The sequence below is a fragment of the Lepidochelys kempii genome, chromosome 13 (assembly GCF_965140265.1).
Source record: "Lepidochelys kempii isolate rLepKem1 chromosome 13, rLepKem1.hap2, whole genome shotgun sequence".
Lineage (NCBI taxonomy): Eukaryota > Metazoa > Chordata > Testudines > Cheloniidae > Lepidochelys > Lepidochelys kempii.
The window spans coordinates 11,915,672-11,940,188 of NC_133268.1; the positions used below are offsets into that span (position 1 = coordinate 11,915,672).

Below are 24,517 nucleotides of genomic sequence, written 5' to 3' on the forward strand. Positions count from 1 at the left end.
GCAGCAGAACACTTTGATCAGTGCTTCTCCTCTAAGCTGCAGTAGATAGTTATGATTGTACACCATTATATTTTTAAATATTTTGTATATTTCCTTGGGTATATAGGTAGATAGAGGAAAAACTGCATATTCCTGACCACAAAATCAAGCTGTTTTTTCATGGATAGAGTGAAAAGAGTATGTATATTGAAATAGATGGAGAACACACAATACATATTCAAAACCATCAAATCTCACTGTTCTTTTCAGTGGTAGCATTAACTCCCTTCGGAGTTTCTTGGAGAGTCTTGAAATATTTGATCATCCTCTAGCAACCGAAATAGAAATAAACTGCATTTGCTCTAATTTATTTATTTTTTGCCTGTGGGCAAAGCAAGGCTCTACACAAAACTTGTACCCCTGTAATTCTCCTTATTTGAGAGGAGGGATGCACGCACACACATATCTGTCTCCCAGCAATAGATAGGGAAATCAATATAATGTCCCTATTTTTTTTCTTTTGTTTTTTAATTTAGGCAGCTATACACTGTAGATAGTTCAAATGCTTGAGTGGCAATGTGACAGAATCCATGGACAGAATTACACTAAATCAGATAGTCATCTGCTCGGGTCACTGAAGAATTGAACTGTGGGCACTCCATTGCCTCTGAGTCAACTCCTGGGTTTAAGAGCTCTGTGTGAGCCAGCAGCCTGGGGAGAGTTCTCCTTTGTGTTTTTGGATCTAACCTCAAGTGCTGCATTGCCTCATCATGCATCATCCTGAACCTGAAGAAAAGTCAACTTCATTCTGTGGAGGGTGCATAGAAACACATGCGGGAGTACAAAGGTGCATACATGGGTGCTGCTGTGCTGGAACAATTTGGATAGTGGGGGGTGCTGAGAGCCACTGAACCAAACTGTGACCCCTGTATATAATGGAAACCACTTCAAGCCAGGGGGCAGTAGCAACCGCTGCACCCCTTCTTCCAGCACCTGTGGGTGTATAAGTGCTTGCTGGAGGCTCAGGGCTATTCCAGAGATGGGAAGCAGTGAAAGTGGGAAAGAGCTACAGTGATGTCCTTTGGTCATGTTGCCAAGACCCGATCCCCCTCCCTTGTCATAGCCAAATGAGAAGCAGGCAAGTGCTGCTAACAGAGCCATGCTGAAAACACCGTTGTCACTACGACTTATCTGCTTTGCCACTGAAAGTGAGCTGAAGCCTGTTGAAAGCTGAGATGCTGTTAGGACCACGATAACTGCCTTGAGCCTGTGTTCTGTGAATTAAATGAAAGCTAAATGTTTCCATAAATAAAGAGCAAACCACAGAGCATTTGTGGGTGGTAGTAACTGAGGTAGCTAAAACAGTGTTCGCTCCCCCTAGGGTACGTCTTCATTGCAGAGTTAACTCATGTGATCGGCAACCAGGTCTGAGCATTCCATTTAGCTTGTCCACAGGTGTGAGCAGCTACCCTATTGCAAAGCCCTGCCTCAATTACTGTGTCCTCCGTGGTGTGCTCCCTTGTGTGTGTCGCTAGGACTTCTAGGGGTGTATCCCATGGCTCTTTGTGCTGTAGTAAGCTCTATGAGTCTTTCACAGTGAATAGTAGGAGAAGCTGTCTGTCCGGGAATTGTGGGAAGGCACTGCAGAACTGGCAGCACTGGATGATTTAGCCTTCATCCTCACTGCAAAATAGGTGAAAGTCACCTGGGCTCTAACCCATACCCCCAGCTAGCTCAGGTTGAAACCACAACTGAATTTGGGTCAGAGGGTTTTGTGTGTGGACAGGAGAGGGGTTCGGGGCAACAGCTGGGTAAGAGCCTGGATAACTCTGCAGTGAAGATGTACCCACAGGGTAGAGGTACTGCAGCAATGTAGATTTGGACTGACCCCATGCAACTTACCCAAATGTAGAAGCCCTTTCTTAAAGTTTGGACTGGGGTTTCCTTTGAGAGCAAAGAAACAACGAAAGAATAAGGTCTCCAGGAGCGAGACGAGAGTGTGCCTTTCATTTTGTAAGAGACTCCATCTAAAATCCACTCATAGCCTTGCCCCTCACCAGGCAGACAGCTATAGACTTCTTGAGGCAGATCCTCAGCTGGTGAAAATTGTCAGAGCTCCGAAATGAAGTTCCATGGAGCACTGATAACTCACCCCAGGGGAAAATCTGCCCCTTTGCATCTAAAAGTGCAGAACAGAGGTAACAGGAGGAGAGCTACCTGCACCCCAATAAGTAGTTCTGCTTCTCCTTTTAAAACACAAAAATATATTTGTGAACATGTCTCATCAGCAAGAAGAACAGCAGAATCTGGATTTCTCTGAGCTTGCTTTTCTACAAGCATCAAGGGGTCATGAGGCATGGAGAGATATCCATTATGGTCGATATAGATATATAAATGCATCATTCTGTTCTGGCTAGGTTTTGACTATAAGATATTTTATACAGTTAATATAAGATCATATTATATATATAAAATTTGGACGGCTTAACATATGAAATGCACACAGACATTGGCCATCTGGACTGCTCCACAAAAAAGCGCCCTCAAAGCAAACCCTGTCTGAAAGCTGTGCACAAAGCTCTGCTTTCAGAATGTCTGAACTGCTCCACCAGAAGAGCTAGAAGACTTAACTTTGATATGCTGGCTGCAATTTCAGAATTTCAAAGTGTCACTTTTGTTTGCCTTCCAAAGTACCATTTCTCTGTCCAAAGCGACTGTCTTTCCATCAAGAAAAATCAGCCGAAGTTTATGCTTCTGTATTTTAAAGCGCTTTCTCTAGCGCTGTTTTATTTTACATACTGTCATTGCTATTCTTGCTTTTCAGAGCAAGAAAGTAAAATGTTTTCAACTTGGAAATCATGAATTCTGAGGATGTTTATTTTTTGTTAGTGGTATGCTATATTTCTTACCACTGCTTCCAGCGAAATATAAATTAGGTTGGAGTCTTTCCATTGATTTCAGTGGGAGTTGTACTGGGACCAAAATCAGGCGGAACAGACTAAAGTAACATTCCAAGGGTTTCAGTACAATCTGTCATTACAAACAAAAACAAGTGGACTTTCTAGCCCTCCTGGTTATGAAGAAAACTTTCCATACATGACCCAGGCAAATACTATAAGTTTGCAGAGACAGAATAAAGCATTAGCTACAAGGCAGCTGTGAAGTGTCTTCTTTCATCTAAATTGAGGGTTTACACTGAACCCTAATGATGACTATTTTCTAGATGATTTTTCTTTTTTTCTTTTAATCCCACCATACACAGGGTTGGAATTAAGTCACCAGGAATGATGGAACATGAACAACCAGGTGAGAGATGGCGCAGTATCCACCGGGGGTGGGAGGGAAGGAGGAACCTGGCTGAGGGGGGAGTCCCCCAATAAAAGGAAAGAAACAGAGGTGCATCCACCCAAAGGAGTGGGAAGGAGGACAATTCAACAGCTACCAAGGATGAGCTATGCTGATGAGTAGAGTAAAAATGCCTGGGGTGGGTGGACATGTAAATTAGGTAGAGAACCACTGGGAAAGTTGAGTGGAACATGAAGATTGTTCCCCCACGCTGCTCATAGGAATGTGGTGTAGGGTGAATAACTCTTGTCAACCATTCTGAGATGCTCAGAAGGAAGGTGCTTTACAAGTGCAAAACTCAGTTGAAACTGACATGCACCTGTGTCTCTGCACAGCACGGTTCTGCTTTACCATGCCACGGAACTTGCTATAACTGGCATGGAGCAGATTGGAGTCCCTAGCACCACACAGTTAAAAAGAAAAGAAAAGAAAAGTGGATTAAGAGGTAGTCACCAGAAAGTGAAAACCATGTCTGGAATTGTTAGAAATAAGGCTTGCTTGAAAATAAATATAGAATTATTCACCATGGTAACTATTGCCCTATTGCGTTACTGAATATTGATTTAACATTTATCCTGGGACTAATGCTGTGAAATATTTGGTCTCTTTAATGGACACCTATTTAGTTAACAAATCTTTGGGGACGGCTGTTGGGTTTTTGTGTTTTTTCTTTTGTTTTTTTTCCCCCAAACTGCCTTGACCTATTTTCTTAAGAAAATGAATGGACTCCCAGGTTTAATTATTTCTATTATGGATCTCTTCTTCACAGTACTTTATATGAACTTATACTCAGTATAATAATTACATGGGATAGCTCAAATGCTTAACGAAATCTAAAGTGTTTGTAGTAAGGCCTAAAAGCAAAGATTTAAACATGTGACTGTATAGATGCTGAAGGCAGATACTGAATTTCTGTTCTTTAAATGGAGTAATATTATCTTATAATCAAAACACAGCCAGAACAGAATGATGAATTTATGCAACTCAGTTCATCCAAGGGTTTCAAAACACTGTGAAGACTCATGAAGCTTCACAAAACCCTGGGAGGTAAAATTAACCCCATTTCATAGATGGGAAAACTGAAGCACAGAGAGGTTAAGTGACATGCCTAGGTTCACACTAGGTTTGTGGAAGAACCAAGAGAACCTAGACTTCCTGACTGCAAGACCAATGCCCTAATCACCACATTACTAGGGGATTAGTAAAATTAGTACAGAATTCGGAATAAATCAGTAAAGGTCATCTGATGTACTTTAATTTTTACAAGCCCCATTTAGAATGACTTTAATTATTCATTCTTACATCACGATAGAAAAATGCTGGTTGTTCTTAAGGCCACATGTAGCTCTTCCGATTAAATTGGGTAGTAAACGTTGCATTTTTAATCCAGCGTCAACTTGCAAACAGGTTTCAGAGTAACAGCCGTGTTAGTCTGTATTCGCAAAAAGAAAAGGAGTACTTGTGGCACCTTAGAGACTAACCAATTTATTTGAGCATGAGCTTTCGTGAGCTACAGCTCACTTCATCGGATGCATACCGTGGAAACTGCAGCAGTATATATATAGGTGTATATATAAAGTCTGCTGCAGTTTCCACGGTATGCATCCTATGAAGTGAGCTGTAGCTCACGAAAGCTCATGCTCAAATAAATTGGTTAGTCTCTAAGGTGCCACAAGTACTCCTTTTCAACTTGCAAACAGTGATCTATCTATTTATTTATTTATCTTGGATGAAAGGTTGAGAAAATGTGTGATTTTGCAGAAGCCTGCATCTGAAACTGGAGCGTATATCTGCCAAAGCTGTATAAAACTTGTAAAATCTCCCCTTAAAACAAGAAAGATGATTCACAGGAACAGAATAAACTCTTGCCCCCTCCTTTTCCCAGCTACAAAGAAAGGTATCCTTTCATCTCCTGTGCCTGCTCTTTCTTACTCACCTACAGCTTGCTCCTGCCCCCAATTAAGTCAGTCACAAAACTCCCATTTAGCTAAGTCTGGGCCTGATCCTACTCACCCCAAATTCCATTGACTCCACTTGATAACTAACTAATCCTAGCCTCAGTAGGAATTTTGGCTGTGCGAAGAGTGCAGAGGCCTAAATGACAACGTCTATATCCTGAAATGGAGTAATTATTTATCAAACATGATGCAGAATGTCACTTATTCTTGTACAGGAACATGGATGCATATTAGAAGACAGAACACAGAGGGTTGAATGGTTAATTGCAAGATTAGTCCGAGTAGGTCAATGGTTTCCCATGAAATGTGAGTAAGGTTGTATTGTTAACATTGACTTATTTATGACTATGCTACACACTGTAAGTGTGAAGCCATATGTTAGTTGCAAGTAGTATGACCTAGCCTCACCTCACATGCTTACAGAGCTTTTGGGCAAGCAAGCAGGGTCCATTGAAATAGGGTCTTTGCTATTCAGCTTGCATCAAAAGCATTTCTGGAAGAAAAGAGCAGTTATCCAAGCCCCATTTAAGTCATTTAAGGCTACGGAGGCAAAACAGAGCATTCCTCTTTAAGGTTTCAATTCAGCAAAGCACTTAAGCATGTGCTTAACTTTAAGCACATGCTTAATACTCTGCTGAATAGAGTTGGACTGCTGAATCAAGACCCAAGTTAGTTTAGTTGAGCTTCAGGTTAAACTGGCTTTTCTTAGATATCAAAACCAACATTTAAATTCTCTATTTGCATTTCCATGTCAGTAACAAAACCAATTTTTGTGTTTTCATAGCACTTAAAGAGGATCTTGGCACACTTTGCAGCTATTAATGAATTGAGCCCATAAGGGAGATAAGGATTACAGAAGGGAAACTGAGGCATACCTCAAAGAGCTGGAAGAAGACAGTGGTTTGGCTAAAGCACAGAGCTGGAAACCAGAGAATTACTGTTTTTTTTTCCCCAGTACTACCACAGACTTCTCATGTAACCCTGAGCAAGTGATTTAGGCTAAAACTTTCAAATTGGGGTACTCACATTTAAACACTTAAATCCATATTTAGACACCTAAAAATTGTTGTGATTTTCAGAGTTGTTGAACCCTCCCAGCTCCCACTGACGTCAGGGTTCTCTATGTGTCTGAAAAAGCAGACCACAATTTTAGGTACCTACAAACATGCCTAATTTAGGGAGCCACCCAGGTTTGAAAAGCATAGCTTGACTACAGGAAATCTGCACCACAGCCAAAAAAATAACTCTTGCCCTACTGCCTCCCAGTTCTGTGCCTTAACCACAGACAGTACCCTCTCCTTCTAGTTCCTTAACTCAAAGTTGTATTCCATGCACTCATATATGCCTTTTACTAGGGAAAGAAAAATCTGTTGAATTGGCAAAGTGACCTAATAGGTTTTCTTTGCCATCTGTAGTTCTACAAAAATTCATATCCTTTTAGCACTACACTGTTAGGAACCACAATCTAGCTTCTTAAGGCTCATTTGCTATCTGTGATGCAAGACTTCTTCCCCCTGTTCATATTGGACTAGTTATTGTTGGAGATACCTACTGTCAGACGGCAAAGTGTAAAGCCTACCCAATCTTTCAATAACATGTCCTTTTCCATCAGGCATTTTCCTGAGGGGTAGATGGAACCATAGCCATCTCCGAGGAGTATAAAGGATTATTTAAAATCACATTGTAAATAATCGTGAAAAAAATCCTATTTTTTGTGTGTGAAAATAAAAGTTCAAACTTGCCAGTAAGTAAATCATGCTTGACTCCAAGACATTCTCCCTCCATCCTCCATGATTTCTACGGTTTTGCAAGAGATTTTGGTTTTTAATGTGGTATTCATAGTTTGTATGCTTTTTCTTTAGCACAATATTCATGATAGCATGTTTAGGGAGCATAGGCTCAAATGAAGACCCTTTAACTACTTCCAAGCAGTAAATCATAGTTATCAAGAATTATGGGAAAATATGCCTTCTTGGAAGATAATTGAAGCTGACTTTCTCTCTCAGTAACAGGATTTACCCTCCCCCAAAAGGAGTACTTGTGGCACCTTAGAGACTAACAAATTTATTTGAGTATTATGGGACCTTGTTCACACCACTATAGTAAAGCATGTATCAGCATTTTCATTATAAACCCCAATTTTCACAGGTCTATTTCTCAACTGAAAAAAATCACTCCTGATTAAAACTTGGCACACAAACTCTCATTGTGGGGATGATTCCTCCCTCTCCGCTTATATCTGTCTAAAAATTAAACTGGGCTGGACATTTTTAAATTAAATGTCAATAGAAATGTATCTCTTTGGACTATTTGTTGAGGTTTGCACCTATAAGGCAAATGCTGGTTCAGCTGACAAGTGATCCAAACGATCAAGCCATACAATGTCTAATTGCTTTTGGTGCCTTTACCAAAAAAAAAAAAAGTGACATGGAATTTCTGAAGTCATTAAAACTCCTGTTCATAAGGATTACCAGCGGTACCATCATGCTTTGGCAAGCCCCAAAGTGACCTTACATTAAGCCCAATCTTGTAACTACTCCACATACACACAAAGTTTGTACTGAAATTTTCCTGCAGAAAGACCACAGATGTATATTTCAGGATTTATAACTTCAGAGCCTGAATCAATGGCTAAACTCCCACTGACTTCAATGACAGCAGAATCAGGTACTCTCTGTTTTCCTCAAAGCTTTTATTTTCCACACCTCCACATTCCCTTCCCTGGAAAGCTCCCCCAACTTTTCACTTAGGATCTGTCTACATAACCAAATTTGCAAGGCCACAGGGATGTTGCTATACTATAATGCCCTATTTTGTTTCTGAGTAACAGCCGTGTTAGTCTGTTTCTGCTGAAGGGACCTAGCCATATTACAGAACCATGATAAAGCCCTGTATATCCTGTATAGTCCAAGGCTAAAATTTTCAAATGAGGGCACTGATTTTGCATGCTTCAAGTGGTTAGAAATTATTCAGGGCAGTGGTTCTCAACCAGGGGTCCAGGGCCCCCTGGGGGGCCACAAGAAGGTTTCAGGAGGGCCACCAAGCAGGGCCAGTGTTAGACTTGCTGGAGCCCAGGGTAGAAATCCGAAGCCCAGGGCCCTAAGTCCTGCCCCCTAAGGCTAAAGGAGAAGCCTGAGCAACTTAGTGTCGCATAGCTCCCATGGCATGCAGCCCCACACAACTGCCTTACTTGCTACCCCCTAATGCCAGCCCTGGCTTTTACATGCAGAAAAATAGTTGTTGTGGCACAGATGGGCCATGGAGTTTTTATAGCATGTTGGGGGGGGGGGCAGAAAGAAAAAGGCTCAGAACCCCTAATTCAGGGAATGTTAAAAATCAGAATTACCATAAGGGTGATCTCTGGAATGTGCATTTTAATGTACATTACAGATTTTCTAAACACATCTGTACATAACAGTGGGTCACAACAGCATTAACCAAGAATACAATATTTCTGGGGCCTCATTTGCAGAAGTGCTGAGAAGTGTAACTTCTGCTGAAGTCAAGGGGAGCTGTGGTGCTCTGAAAAGCAGGCCACTGACTCGCACAGCAAACCTGCACGGGGTGGACTTCCTTACAAAGAAAGGAAAACCTTCTAGTAACACCCTGAACTGCAACGTTCCTGTATGATCATGAAATTTATGTAAATAATTTTTTATTTTTATTTTTAAAACATATGTGGTGGAAACTGTTCCAGTGATTTTATTTTTCAGAATAGTTTCACAGTAATCAAAGGATAGGTATAATAATTGGGAAGTACATTTTGCACACAGCAGTCCTTCGCAACAGCCTGATTCTTATGACAATCCCCTTCGCTATAAATCGTGCTGCCCTCTACCCCAGTATAAGGAGGGTAAGGATGGTCTCCTAGGGAACTGACCTGGCGCTGGGAGCCAACACACTTGATTTCCATTACACCACTGTGGAGCTGGACTAGCCCCAGTGGAGCTCCTCTGGATTTACACTGGCATCGTTTAGGTCAGAATTTGGCCCCAGGGGTCGATGCCCGACCGTCACCGACTTGCTGCGTGAGTCTGGGGCAGCAGTCTCGCTTTTTTTTTTTTTAATAATCTGCGCTAGACCCCACAGGAGGGGGGGTGGCGGGAAGGAGGGGGGGGTGACGTGTCACCACCCCTCGCTGTCCCCTGGCTTGCAGCCCCAGCAGCAGCTGCCTCCTCGGGGGTCCGGTGTGGGTGTCCCCGTGTGCAGGTGGCTAGCTCCCCCCCCTTTCAATTCGGGTGCATCGGAGGGCAGGGGGCTCCCCGCAGCCCCACTACCAGGGACGGTCCATTATTACCCACGTCGCCGGGAACGACCTGCGCCGCCACCGGAGAGCCCGCTGCACGGCCGGGGCTCGCTCCTAAGCCCGCCGGGGCCAGCAGGAGCCTTGGGGCTTTGGACCGGGCCCGCTCAGCGGCTCCGGCCGGGCGCGGCAGCGTCCCACCGGGGAACAACGCAACGCGACGCCCCGGCCAGCCGCCCCAACCGACCTCGCCGCGCGCTCACCCCACACTGCGCGGGTCCCGACAGCTGCGGCGGGAGGGGCCGGGGCGCTCCTCCCTCCCGCGGTGGGCGGGGCGTCGGAGCTGGGATTGGCTCGCGGAGCCGTCACTCGCCTGGCCCCTTCTCTCTCGCCCTCTCTCCTCGGTCCCCATCCCGCGTCTATTTCCTCCCCGCCCGGCGGGGCGATGGCGAGGGCAGTGCTAGTCTAGCGCTGACGTCACCCTGTCTGCCTGCCTCAGACGCCCCTTTCCATAGGAAACTTGAATCTCCTTGGACTTGAATGAGGAGGAGCGAGGTGGCGGGGGGAGAGAGAGGGTGGGGGGAAGCCGCTCGGAGCCTGCCTGGGCAGGAGCGAGAGCGAAACAAAGTCGCGAGTCTGTTTCACTCAGCCCTGAGCAAACTTCCCGGGCCGGCGGGGGGAGGGGAGGGGAGGGGAGGGAAGGGACGCGAGCTGAGCCGAGCCCGGCTCGGGTCTCCTTCTCTTTCCGTCGGGGGGCTGCCGCCGTAGTCGTTCGCCGTGCCCTCTCCCTCCCCCCTCCCTCCCTTCCTCCCTCCCTCCCTCCCCAGCCCCCAGGAGGAGCCCGGCTTGATGTGGTGCTGCCCGGCGAGCTCGGCTGCCTTCCCGTTCTTCGCTCGCCCCTTTTTTTAAATGTATCACTTGATGGGTGTGAACAGCACAGCCGCAGCCACACAGCCCAATGTCTCCTGCACATGCAACTGCAAGCGGTCTTTGTTCCAGACTATGGAGATCAGTAAGTACTTGCTCCTTCTCGCTCACCGCTGTCTCCCCGCCCGCTCAACTTTCACAGATGTGTGTGTATATATGTATTTGTCCGTCCCGTCCCGTCCCCCCCACCCCACCCCTCCACTCCCAGCCCGGACGGATCGCTTTGTATGGTTAGAAATACAAAAATGTTAAGCGTGTTTGCTGCTCCCCGGTCCTGGCTGGCAGGCTCTGAGCTCCGGAGTCTTTCCCCCGCTGCCTCTCGGAGAGGGGAAAAGTTGTTGGGGTTTTTTTTTTTAATTTCTTTTAAAAATAAACACATTGTTTAATTCTCTCTTTCCCCGCCCCGCCCGGTACACCTTGTCTCGTAACGCACCGCAAAGGAGCGAGTCGCGGTGATGACCTCTTGGCTCTGCGTGTGTGACTTGTGTGTTTTAATCCGATTTCAGCCCTCTCCTGCCTTTCCCCCTCCCCCAATTCTCTTACTTCCTTCTCCTCCACCCTCAAAAGTTGCTGTTGTATATACAGGATGATCAGCTGTCCCGATTTTATAGGGACAGTCCCGACTTTGGGGGCTTTTTCTTATATAGGCACCCATTACCTCCCCTCCCCACACACACACACACACGCCCTGTCCCGATTTTTTTACACTTGCTGTCTGGTCACCTTGTGTATATGTGGGAATCAGTTACATTTGGAAAGATCTGCATGTCTGTAGGGAACGAACTCGCTCCTCTCCCCAGGGCACTTTGTGGGGGCCTTTCAGTTGTACGTGGAGTCGCTGTATGGGAGACCGAGCAGACTTCTGTGCTTTCTGTGCGTGGTACTAACAGGGAGGGTTTGCTGCCAGGTCAGTGTTCCTGGGGTGGCCGCGGGAGAGGAAAGGTCTGTATCTGGGAAAGGGTGAGTTCTAGTCCGTTTCAGCTGGCTGCTTCTCTTAGCTTTGTCTCTGCCTGCGCCCCCAAGGCAGACGGGAAAACAGACTGCGAGGGCTATTTAAAGCCCAGGCAGAGTCCCAGCGTTAGGCTGGCGGATCCGGCAGCTCCAGGCGTCCTTTCCTCCGCCAGACCATCCCTCTTGTTTTATTACAACGCTTCACCCCTGTAATTCCCCTGACACCCCAGGTATCCCTCACTGTGGTTCTCTCTTTTCCTGCGCTTTCCCCCACCCCATGGTGCTATTGTATTCTCAATAGTCTCCCCCCTCCATTCAGATTTTGCAAAGAGCAGGATTTGGGGGAGTGCAGTATTAGCTCCATTCTTGGTTGTTCCGTTGTCTGTTCCCAAAGGGTGCATTTGAGATCATGTGGCTGTGATAGGGAGATTGTGCGGGTCCCACTAACCTTCTGTACTAATTCCAGCTTTGAAGTGTACAGTCAGCTGTTATTATATGTCTTGATTTTAGGATGATGAATCAGTGAAGTTGCAGAAAGATGTCTGTGTTTTTCTCCTTTCTTTTCTCTCCCTCTACCCAAGACAGTAACAATGGTGTAGTAGTAGCATTAAGTGGTCTCATCAATTTGTGTGTGTGTGTGTGTGTGTGTGTGTGTGTGTGTGTGCTGGGGGTGGGGGAGATACACATGTACATCCAGCGATCTAGAATTTGTGACTATAAATAGTAATCGCTAGGTCTGAGAAGTAGATTAAGACAGTGTCTAGCCTGCAGGGTGGTTAAATAAGTCAAAGTTTTCCTGCCTGTCTGAAGGGGAAGAGGGCCTGGCTAATAAGCTGTATTGTTAGACAGACTGTGAAACCAAATACAAAAAAGCTTGGATCTGTTCACAAAGGTCTGAATACCCAAGGGGTAACTGCAGGGACTAAACAACTTGTAGAGATATTACTGAAGGGACAGAGTGAAGTAAAAACCATCAGGCGATAGAATTCAACCCTTTTCTTGGTCTTTCTGCTCCAATTTTTTTTTTTTGATCTGCAGACATTTCTAAATATGTGTCACGTCCTAAATAAACTATTTAACATGAATGCGTTGATGTGTAGACACCCATGTATGATCATGATCACACTTGACACATTAGCCAGTTTAACATATGCTGTTGCCACACATTGGGCTGAGTGCTTTCTCCAGGAAGACTCTGTCTGGTATTTAAACATCACAAGTACTATACAAAAGGTAAAAATAACAAAAGACCATGGCCTTCTCCATTCTGGGTGCTGTCAAGCAGTCTTGGTGTCTTGGCTTTGGTGAGCAGAATACAAACCTCCTAGACACAGCACTCCTCTCCTCTCCCGCCCTCCCCCCCCGCATGATGTAAAGTTTTTGCTGGGAGAGCAATGTCAGGTTCTGCCTGTCAAAACCTTTCCTAATTAAAGATAAGTAAGTCCATTGAAATGATAGAATAGCTCCTTCATTTAAAAATAATTGTTGATATTTTAATGGCTTTTCCATGCGAGCCCTGATCTTTCATCTGTTGCTGTTTAGGATTTAGAATATTTATGAGACAAAGCATCCTCACATTAATAAAACCTAGCCATATTAATGCGGTTTTGTTATAAAGCTATGCAAAGAATTTACTTGATTAGGAGGACAAAACTGCATTTAATACTACCTCCATATATAATTTTGAGTAGTTTGTACAATGGACAATTATGATCATCCATCTTCCCCCACTCAGCATATATATATGAAATAAATTCTTTTCAAATTCATCATTTTTTATTTAGGTCCTTCCCCTCAGCTGAGAATATAAACATAAATGTAATGATATTTTGGCTGACACTGAGGAGGTTTGGATAATTTAGTTGTCTGCTCTTCCAAATAGACAACATTTCTCTCCCTTCTGATGAAGTGATGCTCAGGAGATTTTGACCCATAAGGTTAGTGTTGTCAACACTTTAACAGATAAATCTTGCTTTTAGGTGTCTTAATTAGCCACTACATTAAAATTATATGTATGCATGTAGTTATTTGAAGGTTAAAGGGCTACACACAGAAATGGAGCAAATATTTGGAAAACTAGTTTTTTGTTTTTAAATCCATAAAAATGGAGTAGCAGTGAGAGTTTTGTCGGACCAAATATCTCCAGTTTTGTGTTTGCCAATCTGCCTTTTGAAAATAGAGCGTATGGAGCTGAGATAGAAAGCGAGCTATGTTTTGGTGTGAGGGGTTTTAGTTTCGGGGACGGGGGTGTTTTTGTAGTTTTTTGTTGTTTGAGAAGTTGATTGGCTTTTCTAGCTATTATTTTTAAATGTATTGTCTGGAAACTGAATCTTGTCACAGTATCTCAGCCTGTGTGGTTTTTCTACATCTAGAAGGCCAGATTCTGATCTGATTTACACCCTGTGCAACGCTATTCGAGTTAGGGCAGAATCTGAACCTGGGTGTGTTGCTGCATTGAGTGAAAAATAGAAATTTGGGGCACAGACTTGCCCTCACTTATGCTCAGGCAACCCTATTGGGCCAAACTAGTTCCTGGTGTAAGGAGGTGAAAGTAAATTGAGCTGTGCCCATCGATGCCAGCAGGGAATTTTGCCCATTGTCTTCAATGGGGTTGTGGTACTGTCCATTTTCAGATTTTTCTCCAGTTTCTGAAAGACTGAGCATCAGACAGGACAGCATTGGGCCCTTAGGCTTTTGGATGGTCAGATTCCTGCATTCCCTGCACATCTTGGGCTGACTCGGGTTGTTTGAATTTTGAAAAAATCTATTGGCATTCATATGCTGGGCACTAAAACGTGTTCATCTTGAATTTTAAAATAAACCATGCCCTTTGTACGGTATGCACCTTTAATCTTGATTTAATCTCATTCGTGTTCAGACAAAACTAAGCTGGATTTGCCTGATTTTATTAACACTACCAGTACTGAATAGACCATTATTCTTTTTTGACTTTAACAGACCATGTTAGGTATGCATACCAATGATACTATATAAATACATAATAAAGATATGGCTCTCTTTTATGCCAACCAGTGAATGAATGTAAATTATTTCTCTATCCCACAGCATAATGAATCTGAGGAACTTTTTATTTTTTTTTTAAAACTAGGTCAGGTCAAGGCAGTGGTGATGTAAAAAGTAGCATATTAAAAGGAATAGCATCTGCACGGTTTGTCTTTTGAAGAAAAAGTCTTTCTTACAGTCTGACTCATGGCATGAGTTTCTTTTTGGAACCATTTGGGCTGTTTTTGAACCTTATTCCTTGATTATTATTTTTTTTAGAGATACTGTCCATTTTCAGATTTTTTTCCAGGTTCTGAAAGACTCAGCAACATGACAGATGCCAGTCACTGATGTTGCTACTGCCTGTGTGCAACCCCAGGAAGAATTAAGAAAATGTAACTGTTTTTTGCACAATCGCTTTCATTAAGATGGAACCAGTTTTGCTAGAAGCTTGTATGTCAGACTGTTACACTGCTTAGCTCCTTTACCAAACAGTGTCTTTCTAACACTGCACCCTTTTCCTGTGCTGTCAGTCAATCAGCACTGTGATCCTGATCCAGAATCCACTGAAGTGGATGGAAGCCTTTTCACCGACTTCACTGGGCTTTGGATCAGACCCATAAAAGTTTATTTTGCAGTAGGTTACTTTAAATTACTGGCGAATAGCTAATTTCTGTGAGGCCAGAGTTGTTACCTTGCCGTGTAAAACGGAACTAGCCACACGAACGCTGCTCCTGGTCTGAATTTAATAGAAAAGACAGAGTTGTGCCTCCACCGGACTGATTATTAGCAAAGTTTTTCACTGGCTATTTGACTTATCTTTTTAAAATAACTATTTTAATTGGCCCTAAAAGCAGTCAACTTTGTAGCTGTAAATATAGTGTAGGAATGCAGCAGGAAAGTAGCATAACTGCAAACTCTTTTTAATTTAACCCTCTCCCTATAAGTAGGTAAGCCGTGAAATTGACTCAACAATGTTTCGGTGCAGTCTTTAGTCCATATGACAAGCATGAGTATTTAGACAGATTAAAGCAGGTGGCATCTGTTGGTGGCACTCTGGGATTAGGATTGCAAAGGGTTTTTTTTGGTTTTCTTTTGCTTTTTTTTTTTTTTTTTTAATGCCAAGTTCAAAGTCTTGACTACTGTAGTGACTAAAGAGAGTCCTCTGAGGGTATGTCTACACAACCCAGTTACAGCTCAGCTGTGGCAGTGCTGTGACATGGGCAGTGTAGACACGCTTTATCGCCAGGGGAGAGCTCTCCTGGCGATTAAAAAAAAAAAAAATCCCATCCTGAACAAGTGGTGGTAGCTTTATTGATGGAAGCCATGTCTATAGTGCCGCTTTTCAGCACTAAAACGCTTGTCGCTCAGGGGTGTGCTTTTTTCATACCCCTGAAGGGCAGACGTTGAAAGTAGCAGTGTAGACACAACCTGACTTGCTGTAGTGTCAGTCCTCTGTGCCACGTTAAACCAGACAGACGTCTTCTCTATGGCCCTGATCAATCAGGCTGGGTGAAGGAGGTCAGGGGTGATTTAAGTGTTGGCTGAGTCTGTAAATAACTAATTATTCAGCTGACTAAACAAATCAGTGCTGCGCCCTTCATTGAATAGCTTGCTTTCCTGCTTGCTAAAAACAGCAAAACTGTTTTTATTCAGTTCAGTGTTCTCCATGGACGAGTCTCGTGACTGCCCTGTTCGTCCAGCACTAGAGTCATTTGCACTGGTAATGGGTTCCTTGTGGATGCCAAGATGAATTCTGCAGGATTATTTTAGACCAAAAAGGCGGCCTGAGGAAGTTAGGCGGCCATGACCAAAGAATGCTTCTGCGCTTTCCTAGAACTTCAACATGTTAATGTGATGCAGGTGAAAAACACTAATGACTTCAGAGGGAATGCTTAAGGGGTAAGGTGCTATTATTATTCACAGTGAGTAAGGAGCTGGTCGGTTTTCTTTTACTGATGTTAACCAAAATATTCTGGAGATTTATTATTATTATTATTTATTAAAGTAGTTAAAATATTTTTTAAGGAAATGAGAACATTCTCCTGACATCCTTACAGCTGGAAAGTAGACATTATACACAAATTTAAAAGCGGCTTAGATTGCTGGTTTTAAACCATTCTGAGTTGACATCTGAGTGGATTTCTTTCTGAAGGTAGAACTTTTAAATCTTTGCATTCTTGAGTTCAATAACCAAATACAGATGGCTCACCCTAGTATCATGTCTCCTTTCCGCCCCCAAACTATTTCTTTTCAAGTGTGTGTCATCATTGACATCCCATGTCAATGGCAGCACTTGACCCGTTGCCCTCTGTTGACTGAAAGAATCTGAGTTACTAAAATATTGACTTTTTCTGTCACACAATATAGTTTTTGACTAAAGTTTTCATAAACAAGACCAGTACATGTCAGCGAATGACCCATAAACAGCACAGGTCCACTACCAGCTTTTTAAAAAGCTGTTGTCTCTTTACACAAAGCCTACTTTGTCGCTGAAATCTCAATTTGATATGTACAAACCCAAGTCAGGAGAGTTCTGCCTCTCTTTGGTTGTGTCTTCATTAGGGGGTGGGGGGAAGGGTGTTTTTACAAAGATAGCCATCTCCTGTAAAATCCAAGAGCCGGCAAGGAACAGGTTGTAGCTACTTTAAGGAAAGAACTACCAGTGCTTTGTCTCCACTGGGATTTTACATAGGTGTTTCGAGCTAGCTCTGTGTTAAAACTTCTTTTTTTTTCAGTGAAGATATAAATATAATTTACTTTTCTCTCCCTACTGTGCCTAGATATCACAGGGGTCTTAAAATGATGATTTATTATGTGCCCCAGGACAATGACTTCAATCTTTGTGCTTTATTCCCTTCATTCAGTGTTGATTATAAAAGAAATGGAGGAAGAACAAGTATCAAGTACATTTAAAAGAAAGAGAGTCAGACTTTTTTCTTCTGTGCTGTACTCCATGTCCTGATACCACAAGGTGGGTCAAAGTCAGGTGGCATGCATTGAAAGGGGGGCACCTGAATTCATGTATAATGCAAAGCACTGACATGATACAGCTAACTCTTCTTTTTGGTCGATATCGTGGTAGACTTAGGAGAATATTTGACATGATAAGTTTTGTTACTCTGTGTCATGGAGGTGTGTGTTACTCACCGAATAAGACTTTTTAAAATTGTTTTTAGGGGTACTGAAATTATATCAGGTTCTCGAATACAAATAATTGGGGTGCCTGATGGATGTTGTAGACATGCATTTGATAAATAGCTAGATTAAGTAGGGACTGAGGTTTTCTCCACATTTTTCAATATTGTAAAAAAGAATTTAGCCTGACTCTCCTGATTTCTTTGAAAATGTAAGGAGTAGGTGCCTTAAAGAAGAAAGTTCTCCTTTTAAATTATTATTGTTTTTCTTTTGCTGTTGCTCTCCAAACATGCTAAAATTCAAAAATCTCTTGGTCAGAGAGCTGGCAGGCTCAATGGAATCCCTGAATGAATTTGAAAACCCAAATTATAAATGGATAGAAAAGGCCTTTCCCAGGGAACCACGTAAATATATAGTGACTCTCACAGTAACTGTGATGATCTAGATTTTTTCCTGTGCGGTAAACAGTTGTACAGTCGCAGGTGTTGGTCTTGTTTCAGTTTAATATTACCAGTTATAATTTAGTAACTCTAATCAGCTAATGGGCTATTTACTTGTAATGGTCTTTAAATAAAAACCATCTTTCAATGAAGAACATTTGCTTTTTATAAAGAAATGGCATGTGTGGCCATTTCTAATCCAGTACTTTAAGTTCTTTGGTTTAGATGGTTACAATATGTCTGTTATCAGCAGTATTTATTTTGCCTTGTTACTAGCAACTCCTGGCATGGAAGGCATACAAGTAGAGAGATACAAGGGGCCCTCTGATGCATTATGTATATTCTCTGTTCACATGGGTATATTCCTAAACAAACATGCAGGACAGGGGCCATTGATGTTAATGGGAGTTGTATGCAAGCACTAAGACCAAGATCCAGAGAGGGAATGTGCCAGTTTGTCCATTAGAGTCAGGGGTTAGGGGGAATGGCTCTGTGACTAAATTGCTGGGTGATCTTGGTCGAGTCATTTGGGGCAGATCCTCCTCTGGTGTAAATGGTGATAGCTCCACTGAGATGAATGGAGCTATGATCGTTTACACCAGCCGAGGATCTGTTCCTTAGAATCAAATCTCTGTCTCATTGATGTCAATGAAAGGTGAAATCCTGGCTCAACTGAAGTCAATGGGAGTCTTGCCACTGAGTTGAGTGGAGCCAGGATTTCATCTCAAGACTCCATTGAACTTCAGTGAGACCAGGATTTGATCCTTCATCTCACTGTGCCTACGTTTCCATCTGTAGCTTCTTCCCTACTTCACTGTCGCAACAGTTAGTGGTCTTTGATTGAATTCCTTGAAGAGTGGTCAAGGTATAAGTGCAGAATATTACATTGTACGGTGTTGTATGTGTGTTTGGACAAATATTGTTAGTATTTGAAAGGCTAGCATAGTCATTTACAGGGTGGGACAGAGATAATTTGTATACCTGTTATTTCTTAAGTGTTTTCAACAATTCCCAAGGACTATGGATTGATTTTATTTTTATTTTTTTGGTAAAGGGTAATTTGCTTAACACTGCCAAAAATGACTTAAAATAAACTCAATGGACTTTCTGAAGGCTATTGGATAATTTGAGGAGGCAGTATCTCTTTTCAGATAAATTTCAGCTGTATCAGTTTGTCATCTGTATTCAGAGGATTTGGGTAACTATTCCAGATAAACAGGGGTTTGATGGTTTGCCAAGGAATATAGCTTGGAAGGCAGCACTTTGATCTGCATTTTAAATGTTTCTTTGTAATGAAAATTTTTCATAATTTTCTTTCTAAGTCTGTAATGCTGAGGTTTGTTTTTTATTAAAAGGAATAGCAAAAACATATTACCAGACATTTATTATTAGTTCGTTATCTGTAAAATACAGGATTTCGAGATCTCCTGATGAAAAGTGCTATATAAGTGCTAGGAATTATTATTTATTATCTACCTTGGAGCCAGCTAAAAATTCTAGCTCTTCACATGTAGTGGTATACCTCCTAACGGCATGATTACGGCAAACAGGAAATTAGTAGAGCTGTTAATCTATTATCAATGCTTTGAGTTTCTTTTGAATACACTAACTTTCTCCAGTGAGAAACCTAAACTGGCACTAGCATTTTGAACACTGTATATTATACAGGACTTATCTTGACTGTCTCCCTTCTACTTAATGCTGGGGGTCTCTGATTTAGATTTTTCTCCCTAAATAGGACACTTAAATCTGCTTAGTCTTGTATCTTACATATTAGAAGATAGTGACTTAAATGTACATGTAAGGCACTTTGTGCAAATAATTTGCTTGGTTTTCTCTAGCTGTTCAGAATCTTTTCTACGTCCTCCACCTCATCTTCCTGACCAAATTAACAATTGGTCCACAGAAAAAGTCTAGGGTGCTTGTTACACACATAATCTCTCACACATGAGAAATGGTGGCTGTTGTGTTTGATGGATGTAATGTGGATCTAGGTCCATCTAGAAGAAAGATGGATAGAAACACAGAAGACATTTAAAAAAGTTTAATTTAATTTACTTCTTGAAGCTGATCTGTGCAAGATTTATTTTTTGGTTGGGAAGCTGATGTCCTTAAGGATGAGGGCCTAGAAAGCAGGGTTTTGCAAATAGCTTCACCAGTGCCTTCTAGTATTGACTGGTTGCTTTTCTACTGCGCCAGTCACAGGACTTTCTAGGGCAGAGATGTACTACTGCCCCAGACTGGTAGCTTTCTGCTTGTGGGCACTGGTCAGGTCATTTTCGGAAGAGACCGGCTCCATTCCATTTGTAATCTAAACTAGCATGTGAACCCAGCTCACCAGAACCATGTAATACTTAGTCCCATATGAATGCCTTAGGACAAACAAGGTCTTGTGTCTATTTAACTTGTATCTTTCTGCACCCTTCTCTAGAACTAAAATGTCTTCCTTCAATTTGACTTTATTATGTTGTGCATGTACTTGAGACTGGACACTGATATTGGACTTATGGTCGCACATGGCCATGTATCTTGTAAAACCTGCAAGCATGATAGCTGAATTTACAAGTGATGCGTGCTCACATGCCTGATATTAGCACTGAGTCCTCCTAAACCTTATTTCTGTTTTATGACCTGATAGTAATTTTGCAGTATGTGTAGAAACATTTTTGAGAGAGTCATGTATAATTTAAACAGTAGAACAGTACCCTGGAACTTTAGAATTTGTATCTGATAAGGGGGTGCATTTATGCTGTATTTAGAAGAGTTAGTTTTCTTTTTTGAGATGAATTGTAATGACAGTTGGACTATAGATTTTAACACTGAGATCTAGCACAGAATTTTTAACTTCTCAAGATGCTTGTTGAAGTTATTCTGTGTGTATTGGTGTATTTCTGTAATGCCTTCAAATTGTGTGTGTGTGTGCATGCATGCACAATATACGTACAATACTACACAAATCACTTAACAAAATTGACCATGATTCTCAATTATATATGGGTAATTTAGCACTTAAAATACATGCACAAAAGCATTTACATGTGCAAACATATTTGCTGATGCCAGGCTATTAGTACTGTTTGTTTGCATCTGCAGCTTGAAAATTTGGGCATGTAATATGGAATTGCCCTTCAGCAGGTGCAACTTAATTGCCCACATTTGCAAACTTGACTCATGCAATCCAACAAGTAGAATTTAGCTTGATGATTAAATACGCACATGCAAGCTGTTTATTAACCAACAGTTTTAAAGTTACTAAAAGTGAAAATATTTAATTACAAAAATTTATATAAATTTGTAAGGATATATGCAGGAATTGTTTGTTTTGGGGGGTTTTTTTGGTCTTGTATCACTTCTATTCACATTCTGTCCAAAATGTCAAGTAGACAGTTTGTTATTGTAAGCTCCTGCAAACATTGTCAGTAATAATTCTGTAAAACTATTAATCAGCTTTGCATGACACTGTGCAAACAGACTGAGTAATTTCTTTGTTCTTTTCTTTTTACTTTGTAATTGGTGTCTGTAAAAGCCCAAAGGTTTGGTCTTGTGGAAAGCATGATTCATTTATTGGTGTCTATGCTGACTAGTTATCTTTCAGTAATTCCAGAGTAGTGCTAGAAGCCAAGAGTGATTCATACATGGCTAAGTGCACAAACAAATGGGGTCATGGCCATCTGCAGAAACTTTTCTAATCTATTTATGGTATCGGAGAAAGAAGTGGGTGTATTAAGGATGATGGAATAGGTGTCAATTACACTGGTGAATGTAACCAGTTAAACAACACTAACCATTACTTAAAAACCACTTTCTGCTTGTTGCTAGGGCTAATTACAATAGATTGCATTTAAATGCTATCATTTCCACTTAGTGTATCTGACCTAAGTGCACTGAGATCGTGATTTTTTTTTAAACAAACATAACTATAGTGATAATTCCCTTCAACCTACCTCAAAATCTAGAGGCTGACGTTAATTGTCTTTGTAGATAATGGCTTAACCCTTGCTTTCTGTTATCCAGGGTTCCACTGGTATATGCCATTATTCCATTGTACTCAGAATTTGGGCCAATACTTGTCTGTTCATGAGCAGGGATAGCATTCCATTTTTACATATCTAGCAAAACTTCCATGGAACAGCTTAGAAAAGTAAACACATTGGGCAAGTGGGTTGGTTCTCCTCTCAGATGCAGCTCCATTGGCTTCCTTGGTGTTCTCCTGTTTGAGTGGAGAGCTGGTTCTAGTCAGGACATCTATTCTGGAGTGACTTTTTCTCCTTTGCATTTGACTAGTGGTGAGAATTGATTTCACTCTGCGCTCGAATGAATGCATCAGTGCTAAGTGCACCAAATATTCAAACTGTGCTGTGCTCAGATAGAAACTCCTTCATTCTGTCTTCTGTTTGGGGGATTCAGAGTTGCTTCAGCATTGCTTAGACATGTAGTAAAGCCAGACATAGGCACTGCCATGGCACTTGTTGTCTGTGCTGCCAGAAGGAAGAAGGGGGTTTGCGGCAAGTGGGAGAGACGGGAAAGTCCTAATAAGAGTATCAAGGGACAGATGCTGTAGTAATAATAATACCTAGCTCTTATAGTGCTTCCCTTCAGTAGAGCTCAAAGTGCTTTTCACAAGCTTAAATGTATTTACTCTCACAAGAGCCCTGTGAGGTTCTAGTATCATTACCACTTTTACTGATTGGGAAACTGAGGCACAGAGAGGCTAAGTGACTTGCCCAGGTCACGCAGAGTGGAGCAGGGAATTGAGCCCAGATCTTCTAAATCCTAAACTAGTGCCCTAGCCACTGGACCATCCTTCCTCTTGCTGTCTATCGACTACGACCAGCTTCGCAATGTAGAAAGGACTAAGAGGCAGGTTTTGGGCCACAGAATCCTCTTTAATCTTCATGCACCCATGAAGCCAATGAGTTCTGCTGCAGGTGTAGGGTCGTATATAGCTCTTTTGTCTTAAACTGAAATGCTTCATGCATGAAGTAAGTGTATTGTTATACAAGACGTCACTGCAGTGTACAGATCTCAAAGTGCTTTATAAATACCTTTCACAGGGACATGGATAAGCATTACATTGGAGATGGGCTTGATTGGCAACACTGAATGTAGTTCATGAAATTTGCAACATGCCCAAGTTCAAGGGTACCCCTTTCCAGGAGGGGTTGGTTTGGTCACATCTGTGGTGCACCTAGCTTACAGAAGAGTACATTGAAGCCCAGAGATCAGTGGCTTGATTACTCAGTAAGTTGAACATGTACACTAGGGCTGGCAGAGAAGTGGGAATAATGTGGCACAAATTTCATCAATTTTTGAAATTGAAAATTTTAAACACTTTGACTAGCTGGACATAAGAACAGTCTTACTGGGTCAGACCAATGGTCCATCTAGCCTAGTAGCCTGTCTTCCAGCAGTGGCCAGTGCCAGATGCTTCAGAGGGAATGAACAGAACAGGGCAATTATCGAGTGATGCATCCCCTCTCATCCAGTCCCAGCTTCTGGCAGTCAGAGGTTTAGGGCCACGCAGAGCATAGGGTTGTGTCCCTGACCATCTTGGCTCTTTTGTATACTTGCTGTGTGTGCACCCACAAAGGGCCCAAACAGGAAATATACTCCAGGAGGAGAACTGACCTGGACTTTTGCTCAAACACTGGTGAATCTCTTCTGATGTCTGAATTGCATTCTTCTCCCACTTTATTTAAACTAACAGACTGGGTAAGTCACGTGCTAGATTTACCTGCAGGGTGTGGGGAGGGAGGGAGGGAACAATGCCATTTGGATCAAGTCCCATGAGACGTCTAGCCATTGAACATTGGGGCCAAATTTTCAAACCTGAATACCTAAATTAAGGCTTCTAAATCCATAATTAGGATCCTAAGTAAGTGTAGCCCGATTCTCGGATGTGCTGAACACCTGTGGCTTCCACTGACTTGAGTGGGAGCTGCGGGTTCTTGGAAGCTCTGAAAATACTTGACTGTTCTCAATCCCAGGGCTAGGGATAATGTTCTTAAAGTGAGATATTTTTTCTAAATGCTCAGCTTTGGCCTAACTGTGTGTTGAGAAAGTTTGAAAATCCAACCTTTAATGTATTGGGCTGGGGTTTTTTTTGTTTGGTTTTAAACCTTCAAATGGAAAACATAGTGAAGTCATGTCCCAAACCTCTCCTGCTCTCCACACACCTCACCTGTTCTGCATTCCACATGCTGCTGTTGCTGATCCTAGACACACACTAATGTCTAGTGGAGTTACTCACACAGACTTGGCTAATCTGAACATTCCTTTGGTGTGTGTGGCCAAGGGTGGGGTCCCCTGAATGGAGTTAGTGGTTTAAAATACAAAGGCCCTTGCTGCCATCACATGTGTGCAGAAGCACCCACAATACAGCAGCTGTGCTCTCTCTTAATCACATGCACAAAGGGGGTGGCTGGGTGGGAAGGGGTTTGATCCAGGGCCTTGTGGAGCTGAGATGAATTCAGCGAGGTCTTGGCCCTGCAGTTTCCACATTGTGGGAGGAAGGATTTCTGAGCAGGAGAATG

The 24,517-nt window shown here is 42.4% G+C and overlaps 1 protein-coding gene and 1 long non-coding RNA gene across 6 annotated transcripts in view; one reads left to right on the forward strand and one right to left on the reverse strand.

Annotated features, from left to right (window-relative positions):
* Positions 1-9,948, reverse strand: part of LOC140897000 (uncharacterized) — a 47,848-nt gene extending 37,900 nt beyond the window's left edge. Inside the window, exon 1 of one of the 2 annotated variants that reach the window (XR_012154661.1) lies at positions 9,789-9,948. This is a non-coding gene — a long non-coding RNA (uncharacterized lncRNA). Of the gene's footprint in view, positions 1-9,162 lie in introns of both variants that reach the window. The other variant, XR_012154660.1, reaches the window with a different exon arrangement.
* A 160-nt stretch (positions 9,949-10,108) lies between these two features.
* The window catches only part of PMEPA1 (prostate transmembrane protein, androgen induced 1), a 67,433-nt gene continuing 53,024 nt past the window's right edge, over positions 10,109-24,517 (forward strand). For 3 of the 4 annotated variants that reach the window (XM_073309256.1, XM_073309257.1, XM_073309258.1), the window contains exon 1: positions 10,109-10,537. In XM_073309256.1, the coding sequence (XP_073165357.1) occupies positions 10,435-10,537 (103 nt within the window). In that variant the 5' untranslated portion in view covers positions 10,109-10,434. Of the gene's footprint in view, positions 10,538-17,320; positions 17,381-24,517 lie in introns of those variants that run through there. The other variant, XM_073309261.1, reaches the window with a different exon arrangement.